The following is a 24684-nucleotide window of genomic DNA, read 5'->3' as shown; positions in this document are numbered from 1 at the left end:
TTCGGCCCACCGAGTCTGTGCCGACCATCAACCACCAATTTATACTAATCCTACACGAATCCCATATTCCAATAACATCCCCACCGGTCCCTATATATTTCTTTACCACCTGCCTATACTAGGGGCAATTTATAATGGCCAATTAACCTATCAACCTGCAAGTCTTTGGCATGTGGGAGGAAACCGGAGCACCCGGAGGAAACCCACGCAGACACAGGGAGAACTTGCAAACTCCGCACAGGCAGTACCCAGAATCGAACCCGGGTCCCTGGAGCTGTGAGGCTGCAGTGCTAACCACTGCGCCACTGTGCCGCCCATGTTCAGTTTCTGGTCAATGCTAATTGGATAAGTACTTGAAAAGAAAAAATTTGCAAGGCTACAGGGAAAGAGCAGGGGAGCGGGACTGATTGAATAGCTCTTTCAAAGAGCTGGCACAGGCACAGTGGACTGATTGGCCGCCTTCTGTATAATACTATGATGCGTGACAACGTACACGAAGACTATTTTATTAACAATTCATCTTGCAATGTGATGTATTTCAGAAAGTTTTCTTTTTTTTGTTGAACATTGTTGCATGTTTGCTAAGCAAAAAAGCTCTGGATTTTCAGTTGATTAGAATGCAAAGTTTCCATATTGTGTACATTAACATAGGTATGTACATGAGATTTAGATCCATAGACAATATGAAATGTACCTTGGGTTTGCAAGATGGTATGGAACAGAAGATACTTAAAATATTAAATGAAAATAACTGACATTTTAGTTATTTAAATGTTATTTCTGAGAGGTTTTACAAATTATTAAAACTTCAGTATCATCGGAAAAGTGTTTTAAGTTTTTAGAATGTAGCACCTCCATGCAGAGCACAATTTCATTCACAGGGTAATACATTGTACAAGTTTACATTTCCCACTGCTTTTATGCTTTGGTCTGAATACAAGTTGGCCACAATGCACAGTCTATGGTAAAACAGAGAGGTGCTTAATAAAGACTCTGTTAGTCTTGCTGTAGTGCTCGCCCCAAAATTGCAATGTGACACATTTTTTCAGGTCTACCTTGTTCAAATAGGAGCGAACAACAACTTGTATTTATGTAGTGCCTTCAACATTGTAAAACGTCCCAAGGTGTTTCATAGGAGCATCATCAGACAAAAAATTGGTACCAAGCCACAAAGAAATGTTAGGACAACTTGGTCAAAGAAGTCAGTTTTAAGGAGTGTCTTGAAGGAGGGGAGAGTTGGAGTGGTTTAGGGAGGGAATCCCAGAGTTTAGGGCTGAAGGCATGTCTGCCAGTGGTAGAGCGAAGTGGGCACGCAAGGGGCCAGGATTGGAGGAGTGCAGAGATCTTGTAGGGTTATAGGGCAAGAGGAGTTTACAGATAGGGAAGGGGCATGGCCATGGAGAGTCATCAGCGTCCTTTTGAGAAGAGTCAGGACTATAAAAATCAAGCCCCTACAATGAGTAAATGATTGTAATTGTGACATTTGGCCACTAGTGCTCTCCATCCTTATTACAAACTAGACACAGTCTTTGATTGAACTGCATTACTGTGCCACTGTGCTCTTATATACCAGGTGAACAGTTAGTAGTACAAGCTGAAAGTCACTTAAGAAACACTTCACATTGCCTGAAATCAGTGGAGCTTTTACACCAGTCAATAGAGAGGATTAAGTAATTCGGGTAATTGAGTTTTAAGGAGGTGCAAAAAACTTATTGACTTGCCTGAAATAGCTGGCGTGCTTAATGTGCTATAAACAGGGCCTTTGTAATTGATTCCCATGGTGATGGGAAATTGCCTTGTGCAAATGGTTGCCTACCACATGCATGAGTGGTATATGTGGCAGCAACTGTACCATGCTGTGTTCGCATTTATATTATGACCAAGGCCATTGGTTTTCAGTTTTCTAAGAAAAGTGGCAGGATAAATGATTTGCGACCTCTCCCCAACCCCGAAAACAACAGTAAAAAAATCTCGTAATAAAATCGGAGTTTGACTTATTCTATCCTGATAGTTGCCATGTTCTTAAGTGTAGGCATTTCATTTTAAACGTTTTTGTTTCAATGCAGTTAAAAACACAAAGTAACCAATGTGTTTTATGTTAAAGGTTCAAAACACTGGTGAAGGGGAAGCCCAGAGGTATTTTGATCATGCACTAACTCTGAGAAACACTATACTCTTCCTGCGACATAATAAAGAGCTGGTTACAGATGATGAACAACCAAACAATGGTAGGATTTATACTGTATTGAAAGTAATTGTTTGAAGCCCAATTTAAAAAAAAAAAATTATGCCTTGGTCACTTTCCTGTGGTTAAACATTAAGACGTAATTGCTAAAGGTTTAATTTTAATTGTTACTTCACCATTTCTAAAGGGATGGGATTGAAAAGCCATGTCATTCAAGATAAAATTGATCAGCAAAGGTTCAAATCCATTGTAGCATGCTTTAAAATTGGGATTGACATCTGATTATTGTTGTGTGATTCATGCCAGCAAAGTGTTATTAGTTAAGTGATGACTTTCATTTATATAGCACTACTTCTCTCTATAAAACACAGACATATTACTGATCGAAGAATGTGAGCATCGGGTAGGGAGAAAGAATAGGTAGTGCAGGGCTGTGAGCACAGCTGAAGAATAAAGTCTTTCACCAGGCTTTTGAAAGCAGGGAAGGAGGTAAGACTGGGTGGGGTTTTGAGTGAAAACTTGAGAGCAGGGTCACTGTCTCTTTTTTTAAAAAAAAGAAAAGTGGTTCCCAATAGTGGAATAAAGATGAAAAGGTGGAGGTGTGGACCAGTATCTGAGGAGCAAAGGATGGAAGTGGGGGAGAATAGTTGAACGAGTTCACTGGGATAGGATGGGTGAAGATATAGTGGCATTGAAGGTAATAATTAAGATCCTGAAGTTGATCCTTAGAGGCAAGATGAGCCATTGGAACTTGGCGAGGGCGCGAGGGTTTTAAGTGGGTAAGAACATGGACAGCAGTATTCTGGATGAGATGCAGTTTGTGGAGGATTAAAAGTGACTGAGCATTATTTCCACATCTGGATTAGTTAATATGATGAAGTCCCAGAAGAAACTAGCTTTGAAGCTTGTGGATCTCTATACTGGCAGAGACTTGACGACCCAGTTTTACATTGTGTATATAAAAGCATTATAATAAAAAGTGATCATTGATTTAAATGAATTATTACTTTTTTGACTGCTTGTCTAATTTTAATAGTTTTATTTACCCCAGATCGCGATTGGGAAAGTTCAGCAGTATAGTATCCGATTCTTTTTAAACCCAGCTGGAAGCATAACTAGTATACAATTATATAAATATAAACCACATGGTATATTGGCAAGCCCTATTAAAATTGAAATGACACCCATTAATTAAATACTTTGGAAATGATCCTTTCTGGCACCAGTCAATAATAGAAAATGTGTTGTCTTTTTTTTCAAGGAGTAGTGTTGTGAATGAGATTTTGCTTTTTGACGAGATTGTTCTGCTTCAGGCTTTCCATTAGATCTGTTGCGCTGTGAGAGCTTGTTGGGATTGGATCCTGCCACCTGCAGCAGAGTCCTAAACAAGAATTACACTCTGTTGGTCTCAATGGCACCACTTAGCAATGAGATCCGGCCAATAAGCAGCTGTACCCCACAGGTAAGCGCAGGGGTTGCAGGATGATCTTACGGTATGACTTTTTTTGCTTCTAGGTCTTCTAGGGAGTGCTGTTAATTGAATAGCTCTTTCAAAAGAGCTGGCACAGGCATAATTGTGGCTGAAAAGCTGCCTCCTGTGATATTCCATGATGTGTGACTGAAAGGGTGCAGGAAGCAGATTAAATAGTAATGTTCAAATGGCAATTGGATATATACTTGTGCAAGGCTCTGTGCAAAGAATAGTGGGACTAATTGGATAGCTCTTTCAAAGAGTCAGTACAGGAATGATGGGCCAAATGGCTACCTTCATTGCTGTGTGGTTCTAGGATTCTGATAGCTGTACTTGCTGTTAGTTTAATTGCTGAATAGGCATCTATAGCCATTGCGGTTGGCGCCGTAGTCCGGTTTACATGTAGAATTGCATACTTTTTGATTGCAGAGATAAAGTGCCAATTCTGAAGATCCACATGTATGACCTCTGCACCGTGCATCGTTTGGGGCCTGACATACGAGCTGTAGATGCTCAGCTACACATGATGCACAAAACACCACTGTAGTTTCAATGTTTTTACTTTGTCCTGATGAACCCCAGTAAATGGTGACTATAATTACAGTCCATAATGCCAGCTGGCCATCACAATAGGAAGCTTCTCTTTGTACCAGTGCTTGACTGCTCTGTGGGTGCTTCTGAAGTTCAGAAAGGATGTGATCAGCTACAATAAAAAGTTGGTAAAAAATGGAAGACTAGAAGTGAGAAGTTGAGCAAGGGAGAATGCAAGATTTACCTGGTTTTGTTCGTTTAATATGTGCTTGAAGTAGGAGTAATTTTTAGTTTCTTTCCGTTTATTGTTTCTAAATGTGCTGTAAACTCGGTCTGTGTTTCCATGTTAATTTTGACTAGGATGTGCTATGTCTCTGGCAATTGTTAACCACTTGTCAAAAATGTACTTATAAGCATTGATTGATTCATGATACTGTGATACTGGGATAAGTACAACTGCAAGGTGTATTGAAGATTACAGTGATATCACACTATTACCAGAATCTCTGTCATCACAATGTATCAGCTTTCTTTGGTCGTACTCTCTTAACTTGGCTAACCTTGCATATACTTTGCTTTCTCTATCAGATGTTACACTGTGCCTAGAACTATTTAATTAGCTGCTGCATTACGCTTGCAGTTTCTGCTTCTCTCTTGATAAGAAGCAACTTAACCATTCTTAAGCCTTCCAACCTTACATTGTTAAACATTTTCTCAACTTTGTGAGTCTGTTTTTTTTCTAACTGCTTTAAAACTTACTGAAGCTTTCAAAGACCTTGAGCAACCTGAGGCCTCATGATCACTTTCATAGATGTCACTTGAGCAGCTAATATGTGGAAGAATATAATTCAGATATTAATTAGTTTTACAAAAACTACACTTCCAATTACTACTTCCCTCCTATTTCTCCACCCCCCCCCCCCACAAGTATTTAAATCATTGAGAGTAGACAGTGCACTCACACTCCTCTCCTCTCCTCCTCCCCTTCCCCAGGTTCTTTCGTGTGCAAATATCACTTGAGACACACTTGCATATATAATGTACAAATAGAATACACAATTTCTGTCTGCAAAAATAGAATTGCCGAAAGAACATAAAATCATCTCAAATACTTATTTTGTCCATTGCAAAACCCAGCTTTAACCTTTTGCAGCTTAAAAACCTCTTGAGATATTTCTCAAATGAAAAAAGTGAAATGGCCACATAGTAATTTTTCTTGAGTCGAAATATTAACATATCAAGGAAGTGGATGTGGAGGCTAATGCTCGCATTTATTGCATGTAACTCGCAGATAGTGATGAGGCAGAGAATCTACTGGGAACCACAGAGACTCTGAAACCGTTGCATTATTCATATTATCCAATGGTGCATGATTCTGAACAAGCTATTTTATTTTTGATAACATTTTAATGTAACTTATATCAGTTCTTGAGAATTAATGTTTTATATGCAAAATTATGCTCTTTTATATGCCTGTTAATGCAAATGTCTACTAGGAATTCATGACTGGCTGGATTACCAATTTGTTAGGTTTTATTCAGTTGTGTGTTAATGGGTCTGTCTAATTAATCATTATTTGCTAGAGTTGAAATGAATGATGTGATGGTTCCTATTGATATTTTATTAGATATTTTATACAGACATCTTGGTGCTTTAAGATTAAAAATAAAAACTGCAACATGAAATAATGCTGGAAATTGAAAGCATGTTCAGCCTCTAAAAGGAAAAGGCAGGTTAATGATTCACAGGTGATTTATATCTTGTATGGTATGACTGAATGAATAATTCAGTACACATTATCTTTTTCATAAGTCAATAACATTTTTTTCTTCAAAACAATTAGCACATAGGACCGGCCATCCCGGAGGTTAGTTCAATCTGGTTTAAACTTTACATCTATCATATTACTGGACAAGGGCCCCCGTCGTTGCTGCTTTCAAAAGGATCAAGGCTCAGAAAGCTTCCAGATATTTTTCAGGTATTTTGAGAAAGCAAACCTTTCGTAACTTTGCTGTTTAAATATGCTATGCCCATTCATTCCTATGCTACGTCAGAATCATTTAGAATTGATTTAAAACGGTGTGCTGTTTTTCCCTTCTTATTTGCTCAGGGTTATGACCGATTGCTTATAACCTCTTGGGGGCATGATCCCGGTGTTGTTCCCACATCAAATGTGCTCAGCATGCTGAATGATGCACTGACACATTCAGCTGTATTAATACAGGTAAAAACATTCAACTCTGACAAATTTCTTTTAACCGAGCATTTTACTTGCTGACAGGAACTGTTAGAAAACCTGTAATCTGACCCAGGGAGAGGTGTGTTTTTTTTTTTGATCAGTTGCAAAAGTGCTGTTTGTAATCTAACAATACTGTTGTGTACTTGCAGTTGGTACCTGACTTTACAGAGAGAGTTTTCCATAGGGGAATTTTGCATCCAATTGGAGCAAAATTTGGTATCTGGATGTAGAGATACAAGAAAGTTTGTGATAACTTGGGGGTAATCTTGGTTATGTTTTTTTTAATTCCTCTGCAATCAGCTTTAAGAAATGTCTTGATGTGTTTTTAAATCAATATTCTCTCCTATAAGGTTATATAATTAGATTATACTGTTGTGTACTTGCAGTTGGTACCTGACTTTACAGAGAGAGTAGGGCGGCACAGTGGCACAGTGGTTAGCACCGCAGCCTCACAGCTCCAGCGACCCGGGTTCAATTCTGGGTACTGCCTGTGTGGAGTTTGCAAGTTCTCCCTGTGTCTGCGTGGGTTTTCTCCGGGTGCTCCGGTTTCCTCCCACAAGCCAAAAGACTTGCAGGTTGATAGGTAAATTGGCCATTATAAATTGCCCCTAGTATAGGTAGGTGGTAGGGAAATATAGGGATAGGTGGGGATGTTTGGTAGGAATATGGGATTAGTGTAGGATTAGTATAAATGGGTGGTTGATGTTCGGCACAGACTCGGTGGGCCGAAGGGCCTGATTCAGTGCTGTATCTCTAAAACTAAAAAAACTAAAAACATACAATGTACCTAGTTTTGCAAACAACTGAAACAATTTTTATGATTCAGTGTCTTTCAAATGTGATTGTTGATTACTGTGTAATTTTAATAAAGTGAACTATTACATTGTTTATAGGGTTACGGTATCCATGGTGATGGAGAAACTTCTTATGTTCCATTCCCTTTTGATGAAGTAGAGATGAAAGAAGGTGAGAATTTTTAGTTACCATCCATTATCAATTCTGATTAAAATATGAATTGCAGCAAAATACTTGCAATATCTCTGATCAACTTCTATGCATGACTCAGATTTCAGTGCATCTTAAAACAATCTACGCTTGAGTTTTCTCCATTCCCAGGTTCCTTTTAAGTGATGTATAATTCAGTTGCTTTTTATATAATGGATTTTGTAATAAATCTTTGTTATCGTAAGGTAATTTTCACAACATTTTTTACATAGAAATTACATTTGCACCCAGAAACAGGCTGTTCAGCCCAGCTGGTCTGTGCTGGCATTTATGCCCCACACAGCCTTCTCTCTTCTAATCCTTTTAGCAAATCCTTCTATTTCTTTCTCCCTCATGTGCCTATCCAGGTTCCCCTTAACTGTATCTATATTATTTGCTTCAACCACTCCTTGTGGTAGCAAGTTCCACATTCTAACCACACTCCGGTAAAGAGGTGTCTCCTGAATTCCCTCTTGGATTTATTAGTGAATGTCTTGTATTTATAGTCCCTAATTTTGGTCTCATCACAAATAGACTAGACATAGAAGAGATATTCCATCAAACCCTTGAATAATTTTAAAGATCTCTATCAGGTCACCCCCAAGCCTTCTCTTTTCTAGCCTGCCCGATCTTTTCTGATACTTCTAACCTCTCAGGTCAGGTGTCATCCTTGTGAAATTTTTTTGCATCTTCTCCATGACTTCATATTAAAGAAACGGAGACCAGCACATCATAAACCACGTAGAAAATGTTTCCAGTCTCAGATATGTATTATAAAATTATTTGGCTATTTCATTTTAAAGGACATAAAATGAGTGTACAACATGGTTGCGTTTGCTGACGGTGCAACCACAAGGTGGCGCAGAACCGGGACATGTGCAAATGCAGCCTCATTGACTGAAACGTCACTGTCTGCGACGTCTCAGGCAGCTGCCAGGATTAAAGATAGTGCTGCTTAATTTGACACCAAAAGCAAATTGAACCCAAACCACCTCACCCCTAAACGGCCTTGATCACCGCCTCTATCTGCCCCAACAGTATCCCACTCCCTTCCACGATCGCTGCTTCTCTTCGCTGATCCCTCCTGCTGCTCATAACTGCTCACCATCCCTGCCTTGCCACTTCCCCCTCTGGGCAGCGAGGAGAGAGTGGCGGGAGGGAACAACGAGCAGGAGAGAGCAGTGAAGAGAAGCACGGGAGGGAGGGGGAAACTGAATGCGGCAATTGAGGTGGCCGTTGCAGGAGGGAGTGGGAAAGAGAAGTGGTGATCGCGGGAGGGCACAGGGTACTGTTGGTGGCGAGGGCTGTCACAGCCATTGAGGGGTGAGGCAACGCCCGGACATCATTACATGGTGACATCAGTGCCTGCCTGCACTGATTCATAATGGCAAGCTGGCAAATGTTTGCACACACTGATGATGTCTTCGATTGCTCTGCGCATGCTCTGCGTTGTCAGGAGACAGTTCGATATAACATTTTTAACCTATTTACTTTTTAAATAGCTGAATAATGCATTGTCTTGGGTTTGCTGCAGAATTCTCTCGGAGTAACATGTGTGCTCACCGAGCTTTGAAAGCGCTGAGGGCGAAAGTGGATCTGGACCATTTCTGCGGTTTTGTGAATATGCTGAATCCTCATGTTCCGCACACCAATGGCAGGCATCCCGGTGAAGACTTGGATGAGAAAGGTATGCAAAGACCAGCTTGGCACAATCAAAACTACATTGGAAATAAACATATGCACCAATTTGTTCTCAATCAGAGAATGCACTGAGATATTTTAATCCGTTTAAAAAGTTTTGTGATGTTGCTGTAAAATAGCACATTGATGAAAAACTGTTGAGTGATGAGAATGTGGAATTTGCTACCACATTACACAGAATTTACAGCACAGGAACAGGCCATTTGGCCCAACTCGTCTCTGTCGGTGTTTAAACTCCACATGAGCCGCCTTCCTTTCTGCTTCACCTAACCCTTACTGCATATTCTTCTTTTCCTCTCCCTCAGTTAATAGCTAGCTTCCCCTTAAAGAAAGACTTGCATTGCTATAGAGCCTTTCATGACCCCAGGACATCTAAAAGCACTTTACAATATTGACTATACTTCAATAATTGTAATGTAGGAAACGTGCTGAATTTTGTTTTGATGATGTGGGTCCCAGTGGGGGGGAGACCATTGCAGTTACACCTGCCCGCTATCCCTTTAAGGGACGAACTCCTGCCTCCAGGAGCTGCTGGCCAATAGGAGCAGTGACAACTGCAGGAGGCCCTGCAGTATGAAGATATCAGGAGACCCCAGGGCATGTGAGTGGGGTCGGGCCTATTCAGGCGGACCGCGGGATGTGGAGGGAGCACTCCGGGGGCCCTGAATTGCCCCCAAAGGAGGGAAACACCTCCTGACCCCACTAGGAGGCCGCCAGGTTTTACCTGGCGACGTCTCCCCATGGCGGCTGGCCCCTCCGTCTTCTATTAAATTGAAGTGGTGGCTGGATGAGACCCTTACGTTGGCCACTTAAGGGCCTCGGTTAACTTGGGGCGGGAAGGCGACGGGCACAGCGCCTCCCGCCTTCTAATGCAGTTTTATGGATACGCCCACCTCCATTCCTGTCCTGAGGCGCCCATTAAATTCAGCCCATGGCAGCCAATTTGTGCACAGTCAGTACCCACAAACAGCAATGTGATAATAACCAGATAATCTGTTTTTAGGTGTTGGTTGAAAGATAATATTGGCCAGGACATGGGAGAACTTGTTCTTTGAATAGAAAATTGGTCTTTGAAATATGCCATGGGAACTTTTAAGTCTACTTGAGAGGGCAGATGGGGGCCTTGATTTAACGTCTGATCTGAAAAATGGCACCTCCAATAGTGCCGCACTCTCTCTGTACTGCACTGAGAGTATCAGTCCATGTTTTGTGTCCGAATATCTGCAGTGAGACTTGAACCCACAACCTTCTGACTCAAGCGAGAGTGCTACTGTCAGAGCCACCGTTAAATGCATTTGCCTCCACTACTCCTGTATGGTAGCAAATTCCACATGCTAACCACTCTCTGGGTAAAGCATGGAGTGATTTAGGCGAATAGCGTAGATACATGTGAGAAGAAGCTAGTTGAATACATGAGAGAGAAGGGTTTATTGATAGGGTGAGATGAATTAAGGTGGAAGGAGCATAAACACCAACATAGACCAATTGCTTGAGTGTCCTGTTACTGTACTGTAATTCTATGTAGGACCATTAATATATATTGATTTAACATTGATCTTTGTGGCCAGATGCAACAGTCACAGCCAGAAAAAATCGATTTGACGGAAAATTAAATCATTACACGAAATTCATGGTTCAAAACTGTAGAGATTGTAGCCATTTAAACTAATTGAGCTTCCTTGTCATAGTTTTATATCCTTTTCAATTCCTTTGATGGAATACTACTGTCTTAACTAGTTAATGTAATTCATATGATCTCCGTTAAGCTGGGCTCGCAACTAACCAGTTTATTGACACCTGATGTGATTGCAAAGCAAAGAAATGGGAGCTGAGTGAAGGGGTGGGAAATAGGCACGGCTGCTTTGAACATCTTTAGATCCTCTGAGTAAAGAACTGTAAGTAGCCTGTCTGTCTGGCTGCTGTTCTTGATATGTTAAAGTTGCTGATGAGCGACTTTTTACTATGTGCTAATCTCGAGTTTTTGCTTGGTCATTTAAAATGATTTTGACGGTGTTGTGTGTCAGTTGTCTTAAATGGTGTCAGCTGTGACTCAGTGGGTAGCACTCTCACCTCCAAGTCAGAAAGCTGTGGGGTGAGGTCCACTCCAGGGACTTAAGTACAACATATCAGCTGACCCTCATTCCCAGTGAGGGAGTGCTGCACTGTCAGAGGTACCATCTTTCGAATGAGACGTTAAACCAAGTCCCTGTCTGCCCCCTCAGGTGAATGTAAAAGATCCCATGGCACTATATTGAAGAAGAGCAAGGGAGTTGCCCACGGTGTCCTGGACAATATCTATCCCTCAACCAGCATCACCAAAACAGATGATCTGATCATCACTTGCTGTTTGTGGGAGCTTCCTGTGTACAAATTGCCTGCCTTGTTTCCTACAATGGTGACTAAATTTCAAACGTATTTAATTGGCTGTAAAGCACTTTGGGATGTCCTGAGAGGTTGTGAAAAGTGCTATATAAATACAAGTTTTTTTAAATTAGATTTTTAAAATATTGATTTGCCTTGAACCCACAAAATATATTTTGGAACCTCAAAACTCTTCCCACCCCGCCTCATTCCTGCATTTTTCCACGTTCTAGAGATACATTTTCTTAGTTGTGCCACTTTCATTCAGATTCTTATTGAGCTAGAAATCAACTTAAGTAATGTCTGTCTCAGATATATTGTATGAATTTAAATATTTTGCAGAAGAATTTGAATCCCCACCTGGCTCTGATGCTCAAGGCAGCACAGAATCCTTTGAGTTGGTAACAGATGAGCCCATGGCTGATGCTGTGCCCAAAAGAATTGTTGAAGGTAAATACAATTGTTGTAATGTTAGTTCTGTGCAAATAGCTAGAACACAACACCTCCCAAACCCATGATCTCCCACACCAGGAAGGACAAGGGCAGCAGGTGTACGGGAATATCATAAAACTCCAGGTGTCTCAAGTCATACACCATCCCGACAGACGTATATATCTGTTCCTTCCTTGTTGCTGAGTCAAAATCCAGGAAATTCCTATCTAACAGCACTGTGGGAGTGCCTTCACCATATGGGCTGCAGCAGTTCAAGAAGGCAACTCACCAGGACCCTTCTCAAGTACCATTAGGGATTGGTAATAAATGCTGGGCTTTCTGGAGATGCCCACATCCCCAGAATTAGTATTTTTTTAAAAACTTAATCTGGGCTTCTTGATGCTCAATGGATACATGCAGCTTGTGACCTAGAGGCCTGCACAGGTCGGGAAAAAGGAACCCGACCTGAGCCTGACCTGGCCCGACCCAATCTGAACCTGCCCCGACCGACCCGACCATCCCTTTACTTACCTTCCGACTGGAAAGCTGCAGCGCATGCGTGATGATGTCATAGTGATGTCACTCGCTCACTGCGCAGACTCAGTTTTTTCCTGGATTCCCAGCACAGGTAAGTTTTTTTTTTTAATTTTTCAATACTTAACAGCAGAGCACTTATCCTGTGTGTCCGGCCCAGCCTGACCCGACCCGAATCCAACACATGTCGTCTGGTCCCATTGGGTTTGGGTCGGGTAGCAGGCCTCTACTATGACCATTTTCAGGCATACATTTCAAAATGTCCCACGCTTGATCCCTGGTCTGTGCTGAGGTTAGTGGATCTCAACCACTAAATCAGACTCTTAGGGTAGAGTGGGGAAGAATGCCTGCCTCCCTATCTCCGTAACCTCCTCTAGCCCTACAACCCTCAGATTTCTACGCTCCTCAAATTCTGGCCTCTTGCACATCCCTCTTTTAATTGTTCCACCTGTTGACGGTCAACTGTCTAGACCCTAAGCTTTAAAATTCCCTCCATAAACCTCTCCATCTCTTCCAATTTGAAGATGCCCCATAATAACCTAGCTTTTTGGCCACCTGTCCTAATATTTTAAGTAGCTCGGTGTCAAATTTTGTTGGATAATTGCTCCGGTAAAGCACCTGAGGATGTTTTACAACATCAAAGGCAATTAGTTCAAGTTGTTGTACGAATGTCAGCTAAGGAAAGGGTCAGCTCAGTTGTGCTGCCCCACAGGCCAAATAGCCCATTCCCGCTTTCAGTCAAGACTTCTTTGCGACAAATTGGCCTATTTGGACAAGGCACCAGATTGCTGTTGGCACCCACTGAACACCGCCCCAGACTGAGGAAAGAGAGAACGTAAAATTTGGTGTTCTGAGTTCTGCAATGTTCTAATTTTTCAGCCTCCACAACAGAAGAGGACTGGATTCCTCTGGAGCTGTGCTTTGGGATCCCGCTCTTCGTTTCAGAGCTGAACAGGAGTGTTTGTCAGAAAATTGCTACGCATCAATTATGTGGGAAGAAAAGGTAAATTTTATTTCAGGCTTGCACAAAATGTGTTTTCTTTCTTTTGCAAGTACACAGCTCTAGTGGATATATCGTAGAATCATGAAGAACAGGAGGAGGCCATTCAGCCCATCATGCCTGTGCCAGTTGGCCTAAAAGACATACCAATAAGTCCCCTGCTCTTTCCCCATAGCCCTGCAATTGTTTCCTTTTTTAAGTAGAAATCCAATTCCCTTTTAGAAGTTTCTACTGAACCTGCATCGACCACCCTTGCAGGCAGCGGTTGCCAGATCACCCGTGGCTCAGTTGGTAGCACTCATGCCTCTGAGTCAGAAGGTTATGGGCTCAAATCCCACTCTAGGACATGAACACAAATATCAAGGTTGACATTCTGGTGCAGTAGTGAGGGAATGCTGAAATGTCAGAGGGTGGTGGTGTCTTTCAGATGAAATGTTAAAGCAAGGCCGTGTCTGCCCTTTCAGTGTATATAAAAGATCCCATGGCACTCTTTCAAAGAAGAGAAAAGGAGTTATTCCTGGTGTCCAGGGACCAATATTTATCCCTCAATCACAAAAACAGATTATCTTGTCACTATCTCCTTGCTGCTTGTGGGATCTTGCTGTGTTCAAATTGGCTGCTGCATTTCCTACATTACAACAGTGACTACACTTCAAAAGTACGTCATTGGCTGTAATATGCTTTGCGATGTCTGGTGGTCCTGTATTATATAAATGCAAATCTATCTTTCTTTATCATAACAGCTCGCTGAGTTAAAGCAATTCTCGTTTATATCCCCCTGACTGTTTTGCCAATTATTTTAAATCTGTGTCCCCTGGTTACCAACCCCCCTACCAGTAGAAACAGCTTCTCCTCATTTACTCTATCAAAACCGGTCATCATTTTGAACACTTTTATTAAATCTCCCCTTCACCTTTGCTGTAAGGAGAATAATCCCATCTTCTCTAGGCCCTCTGTTACTGAAGTCCTGCATCTCTGATCCCATTTTTAAAAATGCATCATAATATAGGTCTCTTGTCAAACACGAATGCACTTTAATTGAGTATTTAAAATGATTAAAACCCACAAAAAGGTTAACAATTCAAATGCTCTGAATTTGCTTGGCTCAAACCTGTTCCTTTTTCATGTTTCAGTGTCACTGTAAACAGAGCTTTAATGTTCCTACGTAATTGGGTGATGAATATGTTTCCTGAGTATTAATGTACTGTGTACTGTTTTCTCTACAGCCTTCAGAAACTCTTGCATTCCAGTAGGAAGCTATCTCTGCAAGTCCTCAGCTTTGTACAGTCATTCCAGGTATAAATTGTCCAAAACATACAATGTTGTTCAGTTGAAATTGAGTTTAAAAATAAATATGATTGGGATAAGATGAAAGGGATGAAGAGAAGTGAAAGAGATACTACCCCACCTGGTTTCAAATTTAGGATAAAAATCTACTCTGTTGGCTTCAACAACCTCAAATCACTTGAGTTTGGCAGTCTAAATTCAGCTCCTATCTGTCCATAACTGGTACTAAATGAGTAGTAATTGGTACCAAACTAGTAATAATATGCAAGAATAGCGATGGAAAATAGTGCAGAATATTATCATTTGACATTGGGGCTGAGACACATTAAGGAGAGTATAGGGAGCTTTATTCTGCATCTGATTATGATGTGCCTGGCCTGGGACTGTGATAGTGGATATCTAAAATGAAGAAGTGCTCCATTTTCCAGCGTGAACATCCTTCACCTCAATGCTTACAAAATCAGTCATACAAAAGTAACACAAGCAGAACAAGTATTACCAGCACAGAAAACAGGCCATTGAGCCCAAAAGTGTACGCAAGTGTTTACACTGCGCATGAGCCTCCTTCCACAACTCTTCATCTAACTCCATCAAAATAACATCCTTTTCCTTTCCCCCTCATGTACTTATCTAGCTTCCCCATAAATGCATCTATGCTACTCGCCTGCACCACTCCTTTTTGTAGCAAGTTCCACATTCTCATCACTCTCTGGTAAAGAAGTTTCTCCTGAGTTCCCAATTAAATTTATTAGGTACTGCCTTATTTTTATGGCCTGTAGTTCTGGTCTCACCCACAAGTGGAAACATCTCATCTGAGTCTGTCCTGTCAAAGTCCTTCATAATTTTTGAAGCCATCTGTCAGGTCACCCCTCGGTCTTTTTCTAGAGAAAGGAGTCCAACCTGTTCAATCTTTCCTGATGATTATAACCGCACAGTTCTAGATATCATCCTTGTGAGTCGTTTTTTAAATTTCTTCCAATGTCTCTATACTTCATGTGTTCATAGGATTTGGGCGTTGCTGGCTAGGTCAGCATTTATTGCCCATCCTTAATTTACCTGGATGAGGTGGTGGTGAGCTGCCTTCTTGAACCACTGCAGACCTTGGGGTGTAGGTACACCCACAGTGCTGTTAGGAAGGGAGTTCCAGGATTTTGACCCAGTGACAGTGAAGGAACGTTGATATAGTTCCAAGTCAGGAAGGTGTGTGGCTTGGAGGGGAAATTGCAGGTGGTGGTGTTCCCATGCATCTGCTGCGCTTGTCCTTCTAGGTGGTAGAGGTCACAGGTTTGGAAGGTGCTGTTGAAGGAGCCTTTGTGAGTTGCTGCAGTGCATCTTGTAGATGGTACACACTGCTACCACTGTGCGTCGGTGGTAGAGGGAGTGATGTTGAAGGTGGTGGGTGGGATGCCAATCAAGCGGGCTGCTTTGTCCTGGATGGTGTCGAGCTTCTTGAGTGTTGTTGGAGCTGCACTCATGCAGGCAAGTGGAGAGTATTCCATCATACTGCCTTGTAGATGCTGGAGAGGTGTTGGGGAGTCAGGAGATGAATTACTTGCTGCAGAATTCCCAGCCTCTGACCTGCACCTGCATTCTGGTCAATGGTAACCCCCCCAGGATGTTATTGGTGGGGGATTCAGCGATCATAATGCCATTAAATATCAAGGGGAGATAGTTAGATTCTCTCTTGTTTGAGATGGTCATTGCCTGGCACCTCTGTGATGCTTATCAGCCCAAGCCTGAATCTTGTCCAGGTCTTGCTGTATCTGGACAGGCTGCTTCAGTATCTGAGGGTGCTGAACATTGTAAAATCATCAGCGAGTATCCCTACTTCTGACCTTATGGAGGGAAGGTCATTGGTGAAGCAGCTGACGATGGTTGGGCCTAGGACACTGCCCTGAGGAGCTCCTGCAGTGATGTCCCGGAACTGCGATGATTGACTTCCAACAACCACAACCATCTTCCTTTGTGCTAGGTGTTACTCCAACCAGCGGAGTGTTTTCCCCCTAATTCCCATTGACCTCAGTTTTGCTAGGGTGCCTTAATGCCATATTTGGTCAAATGCTGCCTTGATGTCAAGGGCAGTCACTCTCCCCTCACCTCTTGAGTTCAGCTCTTTTGTCTATGTTTGAACAAAGACTGCAGTGCTTATTGCTGCCTGATAGCACTGTTGGCGACCCCTTCCATCACTTTGCTGAAGATCGAGAATAGACTGATGGGGCGGGCTGGATTTGTCCTGCTTTTTGTGGACTGGACATACCTGGGCAATTTTCCACATTGTCGGGTAGATGCCAGTGTTGTAGCTGTACTGGAACAGCTTGGTTAGGGGCGTGGCTAGTTCTGGAGCAGAAGTCTTCAGTACAACAGCCGCGATGTTGTCAGGGCCCATAGCCTTTGCAGTATCCAGTGCCTGTGTACCATTTGATCTTCTACCCCAGGGATTTCCCAACTTTTTTGCATGAGGGGCCACATTACAAATTTTGTCCTACATGGGGCTGGTGAGCAAATTTAGGAAAGATAAAGGCATTAGCAATTTATTTTAATAATCTAAACAACAAAAAATATAAAATTTTGTGAACAAGCTTTAAATGAGAAGACTAATTTATTAATTTACTATGTAGAACACTGATTTAGTGATATACCTGGCATTGTTTTTGTTTGTGAAAGTAGACGATGTCTGCCCACACACTTGATGTCGTCATGCAGAGTATTCCAGATAGATGTCCATCTGTCGGGAGTGATCGTGATTGCTCTCTCTGTCTCTCCCCATCCGCCTCACCCCCCACCCCCTGCCCCCGTGTCTGTCTCCTTCTCTCCTCTTCCCTCCCACCAGGCCTAGGCTGCAAAGCCTGGGGCTCACCTTTACTTTAATCAGCGTGCTGTCAGTTCCTCAAGCTGACCGTCGTGACCTGCTCTGCTCCTTAATCTCCGAATCAGGCTACAACCAGTCGCCACACAGGCATGCGGTGCTCTTCGGAAGCTGTCGCCCTGGATTATGATTCCATCCATAGGGACCAGGAAGCAGGGAGACGACATTTCCCAGCAGGCGCTCACTCACTGAAAACAGCAGGGGCGGCTGATTCTACTAGAAATCTTTAGCAGGCCGGCAGCAATTTCAGCTTTGAACAGGTTGAAAGTAAACAGCCGAGGGCAAAAACCACGCAGCAAGGAGGAGGAACAACCAGGTACAGTTTTCATCCGCGGGCCGGATGGAAAATTTTGGGCTAGACTCTGGCCCATGGGCCATAAGATGGACAACCCTGCTCTACCCCATTCAGACTCTCATTTTCCAAGGAGTGTATGGCCTCCTTATTTATCCTGCCAAAATGTACTACCATATGCTTATCTATATTGAATTTACTGTGATCAAATGATATCTAGTAATTTTGAGATGAGATGTTTTCCCAGAGGATTCTATGCAAATAGTACATAGACCTGACCAAACATGAACACTGCTGTACATCCACAACTGGCTTTTGGATAAAAATGGCACGCATGTCACTCGAATATTTCTGTATGGGTATTTTTAAATATTGAGAAATGGAGGTTATTTTTTTGACCCTTGCAGCCCTAGCTCTAGAATTCCCTCCCCAAACTCCTCGCCTCTTTCTGCTCCTTTAAACTCTCCTTAAAAACTTACTTCCTACCTCTTTGATCAAGCTGTTGTTCATCTGTCCTAACATCACCTTATGTAGCTCAGTGTTAAATTTTATTTGAGAATGCACCTTGGGATGTTAAGGGCACTGGATAAAAGCAAGTTGCAATTGTTGTTATACGTAGAATAAACACGAATGCTGCCGTGCCTGTGTTTAATGAAAATGCGGAGAATGGCACTAGGTCACCATGCTAACATTCTGGAATCTCCTGTTTTGTACAGCAGTCTCACTCATTCATGTGCAAAGAGCCTGACCAAAAGCATCTATTTAATGTGTTAAAAAAAAAAAGACACACCATGTATCACAAATTATCAAAACATTTCTGGACTGGCTAATCTGTAAGAACAAGAAGGTAGCAGGCGCATAGAACCACCACCACCTGCAAGTTCTCCTTCACCTTCCTGACTTGGAAATATATTGCTGTTCCTTCATCATTGCTGTGTCCAAATTCTGGACAGCATTTGGGTGTACCTACACCACATGTGGTTCAAGAAGGCACCTCACCACCACTTTCTGGAGGGCAGTTAGGGGTAAGATCATAGGAAATAGGAGCAGGGGTAGGCCATTCAGCCCCTCAAGCCTGCCCTATCATTCAATAAAATCATGGCTGATCTGCCCCAGACCTCAACTCTTTCGTGCCAGCATAAGAAATAGGAATGTGGGCAATAAATGCTGGTCTTGCCAGCGACACTCACATCCGTGAGCGAATAATATATTCAAAAAAAATTGAACAGGAACTAACATCCAAATAGAGTCGAGTCTTTCCTCAGGAGCCTGATCAATTAGTGCTTCAGTTGTTGGTAAACTCCTAACTACTTTGCAGATGCTTAACACCGACATTCCCAATTTTGCTGTTCTATGAGGGAAAAGGCACTCCCAAGTTGTAAAGTACAGACAAATGTTCATTCAAACTGGCAAAATTAAAAGTAGTCATGAATATGCTTGATGGAAATGTAGGTTACACTTTAATTCACTCTTATACTCTTACTGGTATGTTTGCATTGCCCGTCATGCATTACAATAAATGTCAGCGACAATCAGGCTTGAAATAAGTGTGAAGTTTAAGAAAGCTGATGAGGGAGATAAAGAAATATTGAGTATAATCAATATGTTTCTGGAAAGGTGATTTTTTTTTTCCAAAGCTTGCTTTTCATAACTGCTTTTTTTTTATTGTGTTTGTGTTCAGGAAACTGGCGACTCAGATAATAGTATTACAACTTTATTTACCCAGTCGTCATCCATTGATGTAGGAGTTCCACTTCCAGCCAAGAATCTGATCTTCAAAGATGGTGTTTTGTCTGAATGGGCTGGACGGTCTCCCTCATCTGTACATATTGCTAGATTGCACAAAGACCAAACTAATTAAACCTATTTGTGTTGTTGAAATACTGCTCATCTCAATAAGCAAGTGTCAGGATAGCAATGTGTGTGTCTCTTTCTCTCTCTCCTCACCTTTTCTGTTTCTTGCCCCTTGCCTTTCTCTTTCTCTCTCTCGTCCCTCGCCTTTCAGCTGTCTTACTCCCAGTTCCTAATGGACAGCTAAGTTTTACACGCTGATCCAAATTGATGTGGTTATTTAGCACCTTAATAATGTTTTAATAAAAAAAACTTATGGACTCTTGTGTGATTTAAATTTCTTGTGAAAACTGCTGAAGGAAATGATCTTTTGGAAAACTAAACAGACTGGTTGTTTTGGTGTGAAGAATTACTTGGAAATTTCCCCATGAAGCTTCCATATTTTGGAAAAAGAATATATATTGAGTTTTTTAAAATCAGATTGGCGCAACCACTTGGACCCCCCCCACCCCTCCATACCATAATATCAATACAGTAAGATGAGCTTTGATATCCACTGCAACCTTATGGATGGTAAACATACTCTTGCTGCCACTGTTTGGGGTCAAATTGTGTGTGTATTTTTTCCTTCCTTTTCTTTCTGCCCATAGGATGGTTGGAATCAATGTTTGATAGCCCAGTTACAAACTGGTGAATGGTTAGGCACAAATATTGGCCATTACCAGGGCCTAATCCCCTTAACTATATGGATGAAATGGAAAAGTTTTAGCATTTGCCCTTTGAGCTGCTGAGTGACAGCTCTATGGGGACAAAAATGTGTGTTGGCATACCTCAAATCCCAAATTAAATTGGAAATGAGTCCACTGAACTAAGTTAACAAATTGTGCGTGGTTCTGAAGGATAGCATTAAAGTACACTTCAGGCGCCAGTTTAAACTTGAGAATATTATGCAAGAGTATTTTAAGAATGAGATCATCATGGTACTGAATATCAGTACATTATTGCATTGGTTGGTGTATAATGTGCTACAAATATTGTCTGTCACATGCTAGCATAAAAATGCAGTTGAAAGGGGAAACAACTTTTGTTTTTGTGCTGATTTAGTTAAGAACAAACTTATTGACTTAATCTGGTATGCGAGTTCCTCAACAGCTACACCAGCTAGCTTCATTAACTGATATGTCTGTCATTATCTTTCAATTTCTGAATGATATCAAATACTGTACACTGATATCAAGTGTGTTCATGCAACATATCAGTTTCACTGTATTCAGGCCCATGTAACATTGTACGGAGATATCTGGAGACAGGTCTCAATTAAGTTAAATGTACCTTTTTTAATGGTAGAAATTCCATCTAATGCAAGAGTCTATTTTTGCATAACAGTAAGTAACTTTTGTTATCAATCTGTTGTAACCTTTTAGCTTCAATAACAGTTGAATTGATTATTTTGTACTTTTTTCACGATCCCACTGCTGAACTTGATTTGGGGGCAATTCTGAATTTAACAGTTTCTATTTTGAGTTTTGTTCATTTTTTTAAATTGGGAAATGGTTTGGGGGAGTGAAGTGACCAATAAAGGTTTTCTTGTATCCTACAAACATGTTGTGCAGACAACAGATCTTTTTCTTTTTAAATCCATTGCAAAGCTGCTCTTTTATTTGCAGTTTGTGCTGCTACTAAGTTAATTTCATTTTTATGGAAGTATTAAGGTATCTGATATGTGCAATTGGAAAGTTCATTATCCAAGTGTCATTAGCTCATTCATTCTGTGTTGCCCTCATTATCTCAGTTGCAACAAAATGCACCACAAATTGTGGGTGGATACCGTGGCAGTGCCTTTGTGGTCTGTTCTGGGAGCAGTGATGATGTGCAGATGATGCTGAATGGTGTCTTATTGGTAGTGAATCAGTTAAGGCGCCATGTAATCTGTGAGCTTGTTGTCTTTTGTAATCCATATGCTATTGAAATTTCTGAAGTATTCCTTGTCTCATTTTCGTTCTGTGGTGCCCTTCAAGGTGCAATGGATGTGTGAGTTATTATCTTTGCAAAAAGAGAAATGAAGTGTAAGGACGAAACCGTAAATATATATATTAATATAGGCATCATGTGTATATGATCATTGATGCCTCCTAATAGACCGTAATGTTAGACAATGACCATTTGTCTTTTTCTTGCACTGCATATTCTACTGATTTCCATCTTGTTTTGCAAAAGAAAAGATTAAATTGTTGCCATGAGATACACATTGCAAGTACTTAAGTTGGGGCAATGTTACCTCTTGAATATGGCAACTTTTTGAATGGTGAGACTGTTGATTCACGTTAAAGGATAATAGCTTTGGACGTTTATTCTACATATTATCTGGAAGAATATAGCCAATAAATGTTTACAAGATTTTCACGTTTTTCCACCTTTTTATTTTCAAATCTAATGCGCCAGTAAGTGGTCCACAGACCTTCAGTAATGTGTCACATTCTCAGGTTAAAAGTTATTATTGCGGCTGGGCTACTGTTTGAAAGTATAGTTTTGTTGCTACCTTTATAGTATTCCACCTACACTCTCATCATTGGTCACTCTTAATCCATTTATTTCATATCTTGTTACAAAGCTGATAAAACAATACAAACACTGATTAACTTCAGTAATCCATAATCTTTGATCCAAATAGAGGGGGAAAATATTTTAAAGGCTGCATTGGTTTCTCCCTACATATTTTGAGTTCTTTCTCCCAATTTCATTCTCCCATAGCAATTCCTAGCTGCGGTCCCATTTTCAACCTTCTTAAACCAGTCGTACCCTCACCAATGCTATGCCAGATCATGTCTGAGGGTCAGTGCGTTGGAAACTCCTGACCTAGGAGGGTCCCTGCTCCATTCACCGTGTCCTTTTGTATCAATAGCCTTGTAAGAGGCATTCGGAACTTAAAACTAAGAGGCTTAGGACCCAATGTAGTTAGCTCTCCCGTGGAGTTTGTGAGCATTCTAATAACCTACAGCAGGAATCCTCTGGACTGAATGAAGAATTTTGGCCCCAAGTATCTTCTGCCTATTTGTAGGAACAGGACGAGGCCATTTAGCCCCTCCAGCTTGTTCCGCCATTCAATGAGATCATGGCTTTTCAGTGATCTAACTCCATATACGTGCCTTTTCCTTATAATTTCCCTTATTACCTTTGGTTACAAAATATCTATCAATCTCAAATTTAAAATTAACACTTCATCTAACATGAACTACAATTTGCAGAGGAAAATTCCAAATTTCTACCAACCTTTGTGTGTAGAAGTATTTCCTAATTTCACATCTGAAAGGCCTGGTTTTAACATTTGGAATTGTGACTCCTGGACTTTCCACAGAGAAACAAGTTGATACCAAGCCACATGAGATATTAGGACAGGTGACCATAAGGTTGGTCGAAGAGGTAGGTTCAAACAATGTCTTAAAGGAGGAGAGGTTTAAGGAGGCAACTTCAGAACTTAGAGTCTAAGCAGATGATGGCATGGTTGCCATTTGTGCAGCATAGCGGGGAGACGGTGGCACAGTGGTAATGTCACTGAGCTGGTCATCCAGAGGCCTGGGCTAATGCTCTGGGGACACTGGTTCAAATGCCATGACGACAGATGGTGAAATGTAAATTTAAATAGAATAAAAATTGAAAGCTTTTCTCCATAATGGTGTACATGAAGCTGTCATCGATTGTCATAACATCCTTTCGGGAGGGAAATCTGCAGTCCTTCCCTTGTCTAGCCTACATGTGACTCCAGATCCACAGCAATGTGGTTGACTTTTAACTGCCCTCTGAAATGGCCCAGCAATCCACTCAGTTGTCCAGGGCAATTAGGGATGGGCAACAAATGTTGGCCTTGCCAGCGACGCCCACATCCCATGAAAGAATTTTAAAAAGCAATGAGTAAGAGGCTAGAACTGGGTGGGGGGTTTGCACACATTGGCAATCATGCCCATGCAAAACAGGCAGTCAAAATTACTACAGCACGATAGAAATACCCAGAGTGTATTTGAAGAGCCCAGTAGCTGCTGATTTCATTTGAGTTTTTCTTTTGTTTTCACACTGCTAATAAATATTTTGCCAACTGCCTTTGTGTCTTTTGATGGGGGCCTCTATCTGCCCCTCTTCCCTCTTCCCAATGTTCTCAGATATCCCTCACAGAATCATAGCATGGTTACAGCACAGAGAAAGGCCATTCAGTCCTTCGAGCCCAGGCCGGCTCTCTGCAGGAGCAATTTAGTTAGTCCCACTCCGCGTCCTTTCCCCACAACCCTGCAATTTTTGTTTTTCTCTTCAGGTGTTTATCCAATTCCCTTTCAAAAGCCAGGATTGAATCTGCTTCCACCACCCTCTTGGGCAGTGCATTTCAGATCCTAACCACTCGGTGCCTGAAAGAATTTTCCAGGACACCAGATGCTTATAATTGGAATCATCAGTTAGCACACAATTGGATTGTTGAAAGGCACTGCACAGGTATTTGGATCATTCCAAGTGTGCCCTACAATCTAATCTAGCTAAGTTCTCGAGGGTTTGGGTTGTGAGGTGTAGAAATTTGCTTTAGAGAGGCCTCAACATGGGGGCTTCAGAGGAGGAAGGTACACCAAGGGCAGCAGGGGCGGAGTTAGTCAAGAGGGACAACCTGGCCCTGCCTACGTTTGGCACAGGTTCAGGCAAAGACCACTTGTAGGCAAGGCTAGTGAGTAGGAAAAGACTGTGCATTCTTGGAAGATCTGATGGGCAGTGTGATTAATGTTTGGGATAGAAATGCAATACCGTCTTAATGTGCCTCCTGGCTTGCCATAGTCATGTGACCTCTACCATGAGGCACTCACTGCAGGCAGCCATCAGCAGGAAGTTCAATAAACACACAGTACAAGTAAGACTGTTGTCCTGTGGAGAGAGAAGCAGAGTTAACATATCGGGTCTGTGACTTGAGTTCCGAAGAAGGGTCACTGACCCGAAACGTTAACTCTGCTTCTCTCTCCACGGATGCTGCCAGACCTG

General features: G+C 41.7%; 1 protein-coding gene across 3 annotated transcripts in view; it reads left to right on the top strand.

Moving 5' to 3' along the window:
• Positions 1–22074, top strand: part of fam91a1 (family with sequence similarity 91 member A1) — a 66466-nt gene extending 44392 nt beyond the window's left edge. For 2 of the 3 annotated variants that reach the window (XM_068032519.1, XM_068032521.1), the window contains exons 15-24: positions 2105–2228; positions 3499–3647; positions 6031–6165; positions 6298–6411; positions 7320–7392; positions 8945–9097; positions 11815–11922; positions 13318–13441; positions 14665–14734; positions 19565–22074. In XM_068032519.1, the coding sequence (XP_067888620.1) occupies positions 2105–2228; positions 3499–3647; positions 6031–6165; positions 6298–6411; positions 7320–7392; positions 8945–9097; positions 11815–11922; positions 13318–13441; positions 14665–14734; positions 19565–19744 (1230 nt within the window). In that variant the 3' untranslated portion in view covers positions 19745–22074. The remainder of the gene's footprint in view (positions 1–2104; positions 2229–3498; positions 3648–6030; positions 6166–6297; positions 6412–7319; positions 7393–8944; positions 9098–11814; positions 11923–13317; positions 13442–14664; positions 14735–19564) is intronic. The other variant, XM_068032520.1, reaches the window with a different exon arrangement.
• Positions 22075–24684: the final 2610 nt, after the last annotated feature.

The sequence above is a fragment of the Heterodontus francisci genome, chromosome 5 (genome assembly GCF_036365525.1).
Source record: "Heterodontus francisci isolate sHetFra1 chromosome 5, sHetFra1.hap1, whole genome shotgun sequence".
In the NCBI taxonomy this organism is placed as follows: Eukaryota; Metazoa; Chordata; class Chondrichthyes; order Heterodontiformes; family Heterodontidae; genus Heterodontus; species Heterodontus francisci.
This window is presented reverse-complemented; position numbering and strand designations above follow the sequence as displayed.